The sequence below is a fragment of the Puntigrus tetrazona genome, chromosome 11, assembly GCF_018831695.1.
Source record: "Puntigrus tetrazona isolate hp1 chromosome 11, ASM1883169v1, whole genome shotgun sequence".
NCBI classification, from domain to species: Eukaryota; Metazoa; Chordata; class Actinopteri; order Cypriniformes; family Cyprinidae; genus Puntigrus; species Puntigrus tetrazona.
This window is the reverse complement of record NC_056709.1, coordinates 19,191,557-19,204,128: the sequence shown is the minus strand read 5'-3', so window position 1 is coordinate 19,204,128 and position 12,572 is coordinate 19,191,557. Positions and strand designations below refer to the sequence as shown.

Below are 12,572 nucleotides of genomic sequence, written 5' to 3'. Positions count from 1 at the left end.
TTTGTGCTTCACGCCATAATCGGTTACATATTAAAGTAATTCAATTTGCAAGTCATGAGTTATTAGCCTGCAAGTCTCTGGCAATTATTGTCTCTTTACACCGACTTGAGAACGTGTTTGTGGGTTATCTTATTTTTCTTTGTCGTTTTGTTTTGTATTGTTGCTTGTTTTTTTTCTTAAAGAAACTTTCTTGAGTCACCATGTATTTGTGGCAACAGGTTTATGACATCATACTGTGACTTCAGCAAGTTTGCGACAGGGAGTATTTTGTCTTGCGTCAGTTTAAAAATGCAGATGACTCACTATTATAACTGTTTTGATTTGTAATAATTCTGCTTTCTCAAATCCCTGGATGCAAACACCCTGAACGCAGATGAGTTTTTTTTAAACAAGTCACAAGGGCATTGCGCATTGGAAACTCATCAGCAAGATGCCGTTTCTTAGAGATAGTAAACTCAATAAAATGTTTAAAAGTAGTGATTTTATTTGAGCTTTTCCTCTCACTGCTCCCTGAACAATTAAAATTACACCAGGTCTGTCAAACGTTTTTTACAGGTGCTCACTCTTATTCCTTATTCCTTTTCCTCTAAAACAGACACAGACTTTGATTGGCTACTGTTTGTTTCCTTTACCTGTTATTACCTGGTAAGCACTTTAACCTATTCTCCCAACATCCATTTTTCTGTTTTGCACAGATGTATTTTCTCATATTTATTTATTTATTTATCTATAAATAACATTTTGTGAGATTTTAAGATTGCAAACAGTAAAAATAAACTTAAGAATACTTCAAATTGTATATATATATTTCTTCCAGTGTAATTTAGTGAAACACAACTGTTTTGTGTTACTCCAGTGACTGATGTTGATATTGCATATAAAACTCGTTTTCCATTCGTTTCAGAGTTTACACTGGGCAGTTTCTGCAGTGTGGTGGATGTTATGAACTTCTCGAAGCTGCGAGTCTTGAGGCTGGAAGGAAATGAGATCAGTGCCGGAGACATGCCCTCTGAAGCTGCCCTATGTCTTCGTCTGGCTACTGATATTGCAGTGTAATGGCAGTGACCAATCAGCAGGGGGCTCTTTTGTTTCCCTCCAACATTATTATATCAGAATGGCATGAGTTTGCGTTGATGTACATTTTTATTGTAGGGAAATTTATAGTGCCTTGGGATGTTGTGTGAGAGGAATATAATTTCCTGTGGACTTTAGAGAGAAGTACAAATACAGAAATAGAAGGAAGAGGATATTGAGAGATTTAGATAGGAAATGGAGATCCTCTGTAAAGGTATGTGAAGCTAGTTAATTTTTTTCTCAAATGCCACATAGCCATATGAATATGCCTTTCTGTGCTTTTTGTGTTTTGTGCGCTTGTCTGGCAGTTGGATGACAATATTGGCAGTGCTAAAAATCAACATTGCAGTTTATTTGGTACACATTTGAATTACTTTAGGTTTGTGCATTCATGTCTCTTCAGGAAATAAGTTTGAACAATGCTGTGAGTATTTATTCTACATGTGAAGACAGAAGAACTTAATGGAGAACAGAAAGATCTTACTTGACTAAATCCATCTTTCATCTTGTATGTGTTTCCTGTATGCGTCTTCCATTCACATCTGAAAGGGGGGAAGGATAAACTTCGAATGGTTGTGTTTTAAGAACAAATGTATTGCATGTGTTATAAAAAAAAATGACTGAGGTTCTGGTGTTTAAACATGCCTGTAGACCTTTCGTGTGACTCAATAAAACTAATATTTTCATGTATGAAACGCTTTTACGTGAGTTTGAAACAGAACATATTTCTCTAGTTGCCAGTGACAACGTTCATATCTTTTTTGTTTTTTTTTATATTGGCTCTTATTAATGCCTACGTACACAGTAAAATAAGCAGTGTAAAAAATGCAGTGTTAAATGTTATTAATTCTAAAAGAGTTAAATTAATAACCAACAGTGTTAATAATGTTCTTTTGTAGTGTAGTTGCAGGGGTGCTACGTGGTGTAATTATATTTTTACACCTGAAGTGCAAAACCCCCGCCAAGTTATCTTTGCCCCTCCCCTTTTACCCGTCGTGAAGACGAAAACGCCATTTTATCCACATGCCAGCTGCAAGGTGAGGTCTTTCTCTTTCTATGCTTAAATTAAAAATATGTTTTTAACTACTCACTAACTTAACTACTTTTTTAGGAATGAAGATGCTCGTCAAAGTTAAGTTCAGAAGTGAACAGAAGTATGTGAAAGTTTCTCACAGCGATTTGAAACTTTCCGATTTTCTGGATGAAGGTAATTGCATTTGTAATTTTATAATAAATTTTAAGCTGAAAATGTCGGTGGTGTTTGCATAGCTGCTAAATTGAATCTTATTTCGGTTCGTTTACAGCCTTAGTGAAGTTCGGCATCAGTGTCTCTAGTAGGCCCGAGGCCCGTCTTTACGACGAGTCTGGCACTGAAATAGACGAGGACGTCTTTTGAGGACGTTCTGAAGCAACCGAATTTGGGTGTTTTTCAGATACTATTGCCAGATTCTTCAAATGGTAATGTATATCGTCAAAATGTACGTAGCTGAGCATAGGCGAGTGACATGTGGTTGACACAACGTGAGCTTATTTGTTTTTCAACATGCGAAAATTGACACAAAGTTATTGACTGAAATTTCGTCAGAGAACATCAGCAAAAACAACCAGAACGCTACAGCAGAACTGTTTTGTGTCTCCGAGGTTTCGTTACTGAATGAATCTACGTTTTCAATGAATCAATTGAGTCAATGATTGACTTGCCTCGTTTTGTATCGAATCAGGCATTTGAATGAATAAATGACTCGCTTATTAATAGTCATTTACCGCCATCTATTGGTGACTTTCCACAATATTTTTAACTTGTTTGTTCAAAAATATTTAAAACATAAATCTCTCATTTGAAAGTCGCTAAATGACTGAATGTAAAGTAATGACATTGATACATTTTGAGATTTATTTTCAGCCAAGGCGGCTCAATCATGCTCCACAACTTTTTCAATATTAAATTGTAGTGAACAACTAAACTTCTGGAAACTTAACTCAAATTAACTCGACTAATTTTAGTGTTTTTTAATTCTTTCTCAACAGAATTGACCCATGTTCCTTCACTACCAAGTGAAGAAAGCTCAATTGAGATTTCAAGCAATCTGATGACACCATTCTTCTAAGTGATGACAGCCCTACAAGAAAGAGGAGAGCTGAAGATGAAGCAGGAATTGTGAGTGTGTGTCTGTGCCTTGGATGTTATTCAGTAAGAATCTAGAATTGTTACTTATTTTTTAAATTATATTTTAAACATTTTAAAGAAAGTGCCTTGTTTTCTGATAATATCTCACTGTGTCATTTGTGTTAACGCATGAAACTAAAGTGCAAAAGTTCAGTCGAGTTTACCAAATTCATGTTTTAAGATTTGATCCAGGTGCAGAATCACAATGTGACTACACAATCATCACACAATGTTTCCTGAGATGGGTTGTTCATTGTGCTTTGTAACTTATTCTGTAAGTATTCTTTATTCCAGTGGTCATGATTTCCTAGCCCAAAGCATAAAAAAGGACATGATTTTTAAAAGATTATTTGTGTCAGGTCATTAAAAGGTTAATTCATTGAAAATATTTCTTTCTTTAATTACTTAACCCTGTTTATAGAGGTTTAGAAAGCTCTTTTACATGTGTGGGAAAAATACAAAACTGAATTTTTGGTGAACGAGCACATTTAAAAAGGCATCAGGATAAAATTTAATGTGACATTTGTTCTTCTGTAGCAAACGCCTGTGACATTCAAATTCTCATCTTGATGATGCAATTTTATAAAGTGCAATGTGTTAACTGCTGGGAAAAGTTAATAATATTATTTAAATTTCAATTCATATTTGATTCTCTATAATATTACAGCTCATCTCCACCCAAACAAGTAAGAGAACTGTATGCTCAAGGAATCATTGCCCTGTTTCCATATCTTAGGGATCCATATGCAAAGCTTGGTTATGTAAGTAAATTAATTAAATGAGTTAAATAAGTATGTGGTAGATTGATGTCTTATTTTACTTTAAACATTTTTTAAGGAACATTATTATGACCCTCAAAGTGGACAAGGGTACTTGTCATGGAAAATAAAGAACATTCAGAGGAACAGTGCACCATCAGAGATCCGTAGATGTGTCCCCCAGTCTTTTGGTGGCCCATCTGCGCAGAGAGAAGCTTCATTCAGCACAGAAGTTATCCTGACCGAAGAACAGTATAGGGAAGCTGTTTCTCTTATGAAGCATACTTCAGAGGAGGTGACAGTAAAGGTCAAGATGAGGGAGACATTTCAGTATCGTCGCAAGATGGTTCATGACCCAAGCAGATGCACTGATGTGCTAACTGAATTTCCACGTTATTTGGATATTAAAGGCCTGGTAAGAACATTTGAGTTATTAATGTGATTTAGATTATTTTTCTGTGAATTAAGGACAATAGAGAATATCTGTGGTGATTTAAAGTTATATTGATTATGCATTGTAAAGATAATAAATTTGCCCTTAGTTGCTTACCCTAAACCTTTAATCATGACAGAATAGTGCTTGGACCAGGAAAGACTGTTTCTCTCTGTGACTTAAGTGAAAATGTACAAATTGCATCCAAGTTGAATGTTTCTCCTCAAACAGATGTTCTCTCAGTTAAATGGGTAAAGTATAATGGAACCGAATACCGTTCTGGTTTAATTATTTGTGGTGAAGTAGACATTGATTTGCCAGTGTTTTTTAAAATCAAAGATATTGTTGTTTAAAATGAATTTGTGGTACTGGTTGCATCACCACTCAAAACTGTTTGCTTTGATGATCATCGTTATGCCTACAGAATTGAACCAAGACACTGTGAATCCTTGAAAGTGTTCAATGTCACTGAACTAATTTATTACAAACCTTTTGATATGCAAATGTCTTATGGGTCTGATAATTTCTTTTGGTTTGTTGTACCTTACTGCAGTCTTGTTACTACTTAGCTGTCAATGCAGGTCTTATTTCAAAATGTTTTTATTTTATCATTTTGACAAGTCGGAACTGTATACATGTTTTAAAGTAGCCATTTTGCCCATTTTGTAAATAAACATGTTTACATCTGTGTAAAGGATTTTTTTAAAAAATATTTGAATGTATTTAATACATATTTTGCACCAAATAAGAACACTATGAATAACAGTAATATAAAAAAATAACACTAGTGGTGTTAAGTGCCCCATAGTGTTAAACTTCTAGTACAATAACAAGTGTAAATAAAAACACTCTCAGTGTCAAACTTTGACATATGTTTCTTAATCATTATTTAATGATAGTAAGTTATTGCTGTTAAATCTTTATATGAATATATGAATGATATGAAATGTTAGTATTGCTACAAATAAAACATTTAAACAGACTGAGGCCTGAATCGAGGAAGTAACTTTTAAAGAAAACTGACAGTTGGGAGAATGTGGCTTTTGTGCTTCACGCCATAATCGGTTACATATTAAAGTAATTCAATTTGCAAGTCATGAGTTATTAGCCTGCAAGTCTCTGGCAATTATTGTCTCTTTACACCGACTTGAGAACGTGTTTGTGGGTTATCTTATTTTTCTTTGTCGTTTTGTTTTGTATTGTTGCTTGTTTTTTTTCTTAAAGAAACTTTCTTGAGTCACCATGTATTTGTGGCAACAGGTTTATGACATACTGTGACTTCAGCAAGTTTGCGACAGGGAGTATTTTGTCTTGCGTCAGTTTAAAAATGCAGATGACTCACTATTATAACTGTTTTGATTTGTAATAATTCTGCTTTCTCAAATCCCTGGATGCAAACACCCTGAACGCAGATGAGTTTTTTTTAAACAAGTCACAAGGGCATTGCGCATTGGAAACTCATCAGCAAGACGCCGTTTCTTAGAGATAGTAAACTCAATAAAATGTTTGAAAGTAGTGATTTTATTTGAGCTTTTCCTCTCACTGCTCCCTGAACAATTAAAATTACACCAGGTCTGTCAAACGTTTTTTACAGGTGCTCACTCTTATTCCTTATTCCTTTTCCTCTAAAACAGACACAGACTTTGATTGGCTACTGTTTGTTTCCTTTACCTGTTATTACCTGGTAAGCACTTTAATGACAGTCAAAACACTTCTGGGCAATAATTTTAGACTGCGGTCAACACCTCATGACCTATTTCTGACAAATGCTCCATGTGTATCGTCAAACCATACTGTAATTTGGCACTTGACACAATGACACGGATTTTAAGGCTTAAATGCAGGTGGTGAGACCAGTAGAAAAACTGAGGGTTTTGAGTTAATAAGTTGCCTGATTATTTTAAGGTTGTTCTCTCTTGTCAGTCTTGATACAAAGATCTTATGTTTGCTCTCCATCCCTCGGTGTCCAGTCATTGAGGGTCTGTGGAATGTCAACAACGGTTTGGAATCTGCACTTGAACATGCTTTGTGAGACAAAAAAACAGGGAAGTGTTCTCATTTAATTCTCGGAATCTTGTGTCTTGATAAATATTATTGCCATTTTCCTTATAACACATTTTACAATATACCATTGAGTAAAACATTCCCGGAGTTTCACTATTGTTGCAACTTAAATATATAATACCTATCTCATGAACCCCATTCCAATCTAAACTTTACATAAACCATTTTTATAACCATTAAGCCAGTTTTGTTTCACTGAATATTGCGTCTAGGACATTGCTTAAATAACTCTGCGTCACCTAAATGTTCACTGATAAAATGTCATGGATGTGATGTAAGTCATAAACCTCATGTCTTATTTTTTCCTCTTGAATCATAAACAAGTGATTTTCATGCTGTTATGACAGATAGGTCCCTATTGAGTGAAAAAGTGTCGTTTATCAGGGGCCTTTCTTTGTTTTTTATGACACTTATGAAATTTCTCAGATGACTGATACCTAGCGATTACTAAATTAGCCCATTTCTTTTGTTAAAAACAATGAATAAAACGTTGCACACGCTGTATAATACCATAAATATACCATATATTAGATATAAAAACATCATATTAATAAATCAGGCTAAAATAAAATACTGATTAATATTTCGTGATTTTGAAAAAGAGATATAAATGCAAAGCGTGATTATGATCAGTGTAATGTGAATGTGATGGTTTGTCATGTTGAAAGGGGGTGGGGAGGGCTGTGAGTGAACTATATAAGAGCACAGAGTACGGTTTTTCTTCTTGTTCACTCTGTCAGGTGCGTCCATGTCTTCACCTGTCACTCTTCAGACCGCGCAGAAGAATGAAGAAATACAACTTGAGCAGTATTACAGGAGTGCTTTTCAAAAACTCAGTTGCAGCTGAGCAGGTAACAGACAAGTACATCGGCGTTCATTTATTGGCGTGTTTTGACATTGATAAAAAAAAAGAAAGAAATGGGGACCGACTATAGATTTTTAAAAATTATTATTATCAGATTACATTGCTTTTATTTATTTTTGCAGGATAACAGTGATTCTAACAAGCAAGATCCTCATGTTGGGCGAGAAGATGAAAACACTGACAGAGGAAACTGGAGCAGCAAAAGAGAGTACATGCTGTCTATGATCGGCTATGCTGTTGGGCTTGGAAACGTGTGGAGATTTCCATACTTGGCTTACAAACACGGGGGAGGTACAGTGAGATGACTTTTATATGAGTTTTCGTAATAATGTATGTTTAAAATAATGTCTTATTGATATTGTACGACAGAGGAGCGAGAAGATAAAACTAAGCAAGATAATGGCAATATATTTCGCTTTTTCTTCGACTCCATCATCTTATTTCTGTTTTCTCTCTGCATCTTTTCAACAATTCAAGGGGCCTTCCTCATCCCCTACACTATCATGCTGGCTGTTGCTGGCCTTCCTCTCTTCTTGGAGAGCTCTTTTGGACAGTTTTGCAGCCAAGGCCCCATCAATGTGTGGAAATCTGTGCCTATACTGCAAGGTAAATTAACTCAATCTAAAAACTGATGGATATAAAAGCTGCTGAGGAGTTTGGGGGAAAAAAACATTTAAAAAAATTCAAATTGACTTTTGCTACATTTTGAGGTCCACCGACGTGGTAAAAGCCTCAAATCTAATTCAGAAATGTATTAAACCAACCTTGAGACACAAGGACAAATGCAGGACCTGCAGACTGCATAATTACGTTTGCCTTCAGGACCTTTACATTAATGTTTAAGGGGGTTGTGAACGCTAAAATGTCAAATCAAGAACACACATTTAAGTGAACAGATTCAAATGTTTGTAGGTTGCTTGTACTTTAAACATATATTTTGTAATGTTTTTTTTAGGCGTTGGCATGCTAATGATGCTGGTTAGCACTTTTGTGGCAATCTACTACAATGTGATCATTGCTTATAGCATCTACTACCTTTTTGCATCTTTTCAACATCCTCTCCCTTGGAGTGCGAAGCCCTGCAACTCGACTGGTTTGTTAGACTTTGTTTCTCTTTCAAAAGAAAGGCTTGTGTTTCTTGTGTCAGATGTACCGTGACGTTTTTGCTCAGATAATGAAAGTATTTGGATTTTTCTAGATGAACTGCATTGTAAGGGAAATTTGCCTTTCACACTCAACACTGTACAAAATAGTGTTGGGAATGGGAACTAATGGGAAATTCCTTACTCTGTGCTCTGATAAGAGTTTAATCTCTAACTAGTTCTGAGATACAGAATATTACCGCAAAAAAGTCATTGATTAGACCTTATGTTGTATTTCAGTTACGTACAACATTACTGTTGCAGCACTGAATGTGACAGCTGAGAATCAAACCTGCAAGAATGAATTTTCAGCAGGCCAGAGCCCCAGTGAGAAATACTGGGAGTAAGTTGACGTTTGTTTCTGTACAGCTTGTCAGTGAGACTGACACTCTTTTCTTTCTTTCTTAAAATTTATCCGACATTGTGGATTATTTATGAGTAATGTTTAGGGTTTATCAGGTCTTGGGGTGATTGGCACAGCATTAAAAATTTGTAGAGTGTCATTTCTTTCCTGTTTAAAAGGGTTTCCTGTTGAAACAGGAAGCTCGGGTAGGATGTTTGCCTTTTGATGTTCACAAGGCTTTGACAGCAGAAAAAAGATAAAAATTTGTATATTTTTAAACTAGACTAACACCATGAAACGTTTTAGAATTTAAATTTTTATTATTACAATTGTTATGATAGCATCACATCAAAGGAGCCAGTAAAGACAGTATTTAAAAAACAGTTTCAAATAAACACTGTTGTTCTAAACTTTTTTTTTATTAATCAAAGAATCTCTAAAAAGTATCAGATTTTTAAATAGAATGAATTTTGTGAACCAAATGAGCATACTATATTGATTTCTAAAAGGACTGTGTGACACTGAAGGCTGTGATTCTTTTATTTATTTATTTATATTTTAATAAAATAAATTCAGCTCTGGTGACCATAAATCTTACCACCACCAGACTGTAAAAACTGTAATGTCTCCAATGTCTAGTGAGTAACATTAAAATAATTACATATTTTTTCTCTCTCTAAAGACACAGTTTGTTTTAAATGAAGCTTAAAAACTGTCTTCACCTCGATATATTTTAACCTTTAGTCTTTTGTCTAGAATCAGTGCCAGTGGCAAACATCCAGATATCTTTTTCTTATCTGTATTTTTTTTTTTTTTTTTTTTTATGTGTGCTTGTGATCTGAATGATTTGTCCTCAGTGAGGTGGTTCTTCAGCGCACTAGCAGTATGGATGAGACGGGACCTGTGGTTTGGCACCTTGCCCTTTGCCTCCTGCTTGCCTGGATACTAGTCGGAGCAGCTCTCTTCAAAGGCATAAAGTCCTCTGGGAAGGTTTGTATTTCACCTCAGTAACATTAAATTGTATTTTTACAGTGAATCGTGATGAGGCAGCAAAAGAACAAAGCATTTTGCATTCGATTTAACGCAGTAAATGGTACGTTTTTTCAGGTGGTGTATTTCACAGCTACTTTCCCATACATCGTTCTTTTTATCCTGCTGATTCGTGGGGTGACTCTGGAGGGGGCAAAAGATGGCATTGAGTTCTACATCGGTTCAAAGTCTAACCTCACCAAATTGGCCGATTCTGAGGTCTGTCTGACTTTAATGTTCATAAACGCAGGAATACGCCGAGATCAGCCTGCTAATGTAGCCTGTTTTTACCATAGGTTTGGAAGGATGCAGCTACCCAGATCTTCTTTTCTCTCTCCATTGCATGGGGTGGTTTGACGGCTCTGTCCTCTTACAATAAGTTTCACAACAACTGCTATCAAGACTCCATTGTAGTGTGCATTACAAACTGTGGCACCAGTGTCTTTGCCGGCTTTGCCATCTTTTCTATCCTTGGATACATGGCGCATATCTACCAGAAACCAGTGTCAGAAGTTGCAGATGCAGGTAAGATCTGAAATGTTAATCTTTTTCGTTTTTGGGTAATCAAACAAGTGCATCTGCGGAGCGTTAAGGAGCGCCTTTAGTTTGCCTTTAAAGCAATAGTTTAAACAGTAATAAAGATTCTAGCATGGCATATTCATCCGTGTGTTAATAAGCTCCAATTTGTGTTTTAGGGTTTGGATTGGCGTTTATTGCGTACCCTGCTGCTCTTTCTGAGCTGCCTATTTCACCCCTGTGGTCGATCCTGTTCTTTGTCATGCTTATTACCCTTGGCTTGGACTCCCAGTTTGCAGGGATAGGTAAAGAAAAGCAGATTTAGATATTGTACAATAATCAGAAAAAAAGCTGTCAAATATTTGTCTTAATCTTAATCACGATTTGTCTACAGAGGTTATCACCACCTGCCTCCAAGATGCCAATCCCAAGCTTTTGAAGTCCAAGCGAGGAATTGTTACGACAGTGGTCTGCATTGTTCTCTTTTTGCTGGGCTTGCCATGTGTCACTAGGGTAGGCAAACAATTACAAATATAGGTTACAGTTCACCAAAGGTATAAAAAAATGTACAGTTCTTAAAATGCATTGCATGAAAGGTGAATAAGGGAATTCTGCACAGAGTGAACCCAACCGTACATTATGTTTAAAAGGGCTTTGTTTTGATAGGCAGGAATATATTGGGTGAATTTAATTGACACTTTTTGTGCTGGATGGATTCTCCTGGTCGCTGGATTACTGGAGGTCTTAGGCCTTTCCATCTTGTATGGTGAGTATATATTAGAAATGTGCGATGTTATGTGCTGCGTAACTGTTCTTTTCTAAAATGCATGCACATTTTTAGGTGGTAATCGGTTCATTAAAGACATTGAGATGATGATTGGGAGTAAGAGCACCCTCTTCTGGTTATGGTGGAGAGCGTGCTGGTTTTTTATCACCCCGGTGGTTCTTTCTGTATGTACATCATTTTAAAGCTATAATTACCACTTAATAATAAGGTTATACCTAATGGTTGTGTTTTTCTTTTCAACCAGATTATTCTTGTATGGTCCTTGTATACTTTTACATCCCCCACATATGGCTCGGTTGCATATCCAAAATGGGGCATTGCCCTGGGCTGGTGTATGACTGCATTTTGTCTCATTTGGATCCCTATTCTTGCAGTCTGGAAAGTGTGCAAAGCGAGTGGAGGCCCCTGGCAGGTGATGCAGGATCTTTTTTTTTTTTTTTTTTTTTTTTTTTTTTTTTTTTTTTTTACATTTTAACTTGTTTTAACAGATTTTTGTAAAGATGCATATAACATGTGCAGCGTGTCAGTTATGTATTGCGTTCTTTAGTGATACACTTTTTGATTCTAAACTTTGACTTTTGTCATTCAGCGTATCAAAGCAGCCTGTTCACCCACAGAGGACTGGGGTCCTTACTTGGAGTGTCACAGAGGGGAGCGCTATGGTACTAGAGGAGCGACTGATGCAAATATATTTGTAATCTCAAATAAATCCACTAGGTTGTAAAAAGGTTTTGTTAAAGCATAGTATTTTAATGTATTTGTACATGTATACATATGTAGCACTAGTATCTTAGTAACTTGTATTTTAGCTGTATATACTTTATAGTTGTAATCCTTTTGTTTGATTGCTTGTGCATTTTCCCGCGTAGAGTTGTCCATTTAAATTTTAAAATGAGATTTTTTACCTTTTGTATGTTTGTATGTTTACATTTATCTTTTTGAAAATTGCAAATCAAAATTATTTTAATTGAAATGTTTTTTTGAATAAATAAGTACAAATATTCATATTTAAAAATATATATAATCAGTACGAGTTAGCAGACGTACAACTGAAAAGTCTTGGATGTTGTCTTACAAATGTTTTTAATTTCAAAAAGAGTGGGAACATTTAAGGTTTCATAATTTAAAATGCATTTCTATATATTTATTTATTTTTTTAAGTAACAGTGATATTCTAAATGCAAGCATTCTGATTCCCAGGCAACATATGCATTAAATGTTATCACTCGTATTTTTGAGTGAGATGTTACATAAGTGAAATAGCACTTTCCTCACTTGTACAATAAAGTAGATTCTGCTTGTTGCGTTTCTAACAGATTTTCACTGTTAAAAGCAGCATTTACCAGCATTTAATTTGCTAATGAATCCCCCAAAAGCTTGAGCAGAAACAATGC

At 35.5% G+C, this 12,572-nt stretch overlaps 2 protein-coding genes across 12 annotated transcripts in view; both read left to right on the top strand.

The window, feature by feature from the left end:
* The window catches only part of fmoda (fibromodulin a), a 45,273-nt gene extending 39,157 nt beyond the window's left edge, over nucleotides 1-6,116 (top strand). For 3 of the 10 annotated variants that reach the window (XM_043252356.1, XM_043252365.1, XM_043252358.1), the window contains exons 5-12: nucleotides 596-645; nucleotides 905-2,111; nucleotides 2,186-2,281; nucleotides 2,379-2,532; nucleotides 3,103-3,232; nucleotides 3,423-3,515; nucleotides 3,909-4,002; nucleotides 4,079-5,300. The gene's annotated coding sequence lies outside the window, so the exon portion shown is untranslated. Of the gene's footprint in view, nucleotides 1-595; nucleotides 646-904; nucleotides 2,112-2,185; nucleotides 2,282-2,378; nucleotides 2,533-3,102; nucleotides 3,266-3,422; nucleotides 3,516-3,908; nucleotides 4,003-4,078; nucleotides 5,301-6,066 lie in introns of those variants that run through there. The other 7 variants (XM_043252361.1, XM_043252359.1, XM_043252360.1 and 4 more) reach the window with 7 other exon arrangements.
* Nucleotides 6,117-7,203: 1,087 nt separating this feature from the next.
* On the top strand, nucleotides 7,204-12,409 carry slc6a14 (solute carrier family 6 member 14). Of its 2 annotated transcripts, XM_043252287.1 has the most exons (14): nucleotides 7,204-7,347; nucleotides 7,484-7,652; nucleotides 7,839-7,967; nucleotides 8,317-8,454; nucleotides 8,744-8,846; nucleotides 9,704-9,836; nucleotides 9,954-10,094; nucleotides 10,172-10,400; nucleotides 10,571-10,696; nucleotides 10,786-10,904; nucleotides 11,058-11,157; nucleotides 11,233-11,342; nucleotides 11,423-11,590; nucleotides 11,768-12,409. In XM_043252287.1, exons 1-14 carry the CDS (start codon nucleotides 7,282-7,284, stop codon nucleotides 11,900-11,902), a joined length of 1,866 nt encoding a protein of 621 aa, XP_043108222.1. In that variant the 5' UTR covers nucleotides 7,204-7,281; the 3' UTR covers nucleotides 11,903-12,409. The 2 variants fall into 2 exon arrangements, with proteins under 2 accessions (XP_043108222.1, XP_043108223.1); XM_043252288.1 differs by lacking the exon at nucleotides 11,233-11,342.
* Nucleotides 12,410-12,572: the final 163 nt, after the last annotated feature.

Coding starts and splice junctions, on each gene's coding strand:
- slc6a14 (XM_043252287.1), top strand. CDS start 7,282: ATGAAGAAATACAACTTGAGCAGTATTACAGGAGTGCTTTTCAAAAAC. Junction 7,348..7,483: donor ACTCAGTTGCAGCTGAGCAG/GTAACAGACAAG, acceptor TTATTTTTGCAG/GATAACAGTGATTCTAACAA. Junction 11,158..11,232: donor AGGCCTTTCCATCTTGTATG/GTGAGTATATAT, acceptor GCACATTTTTAG/GTGGTAATCGGTTCATTAAA.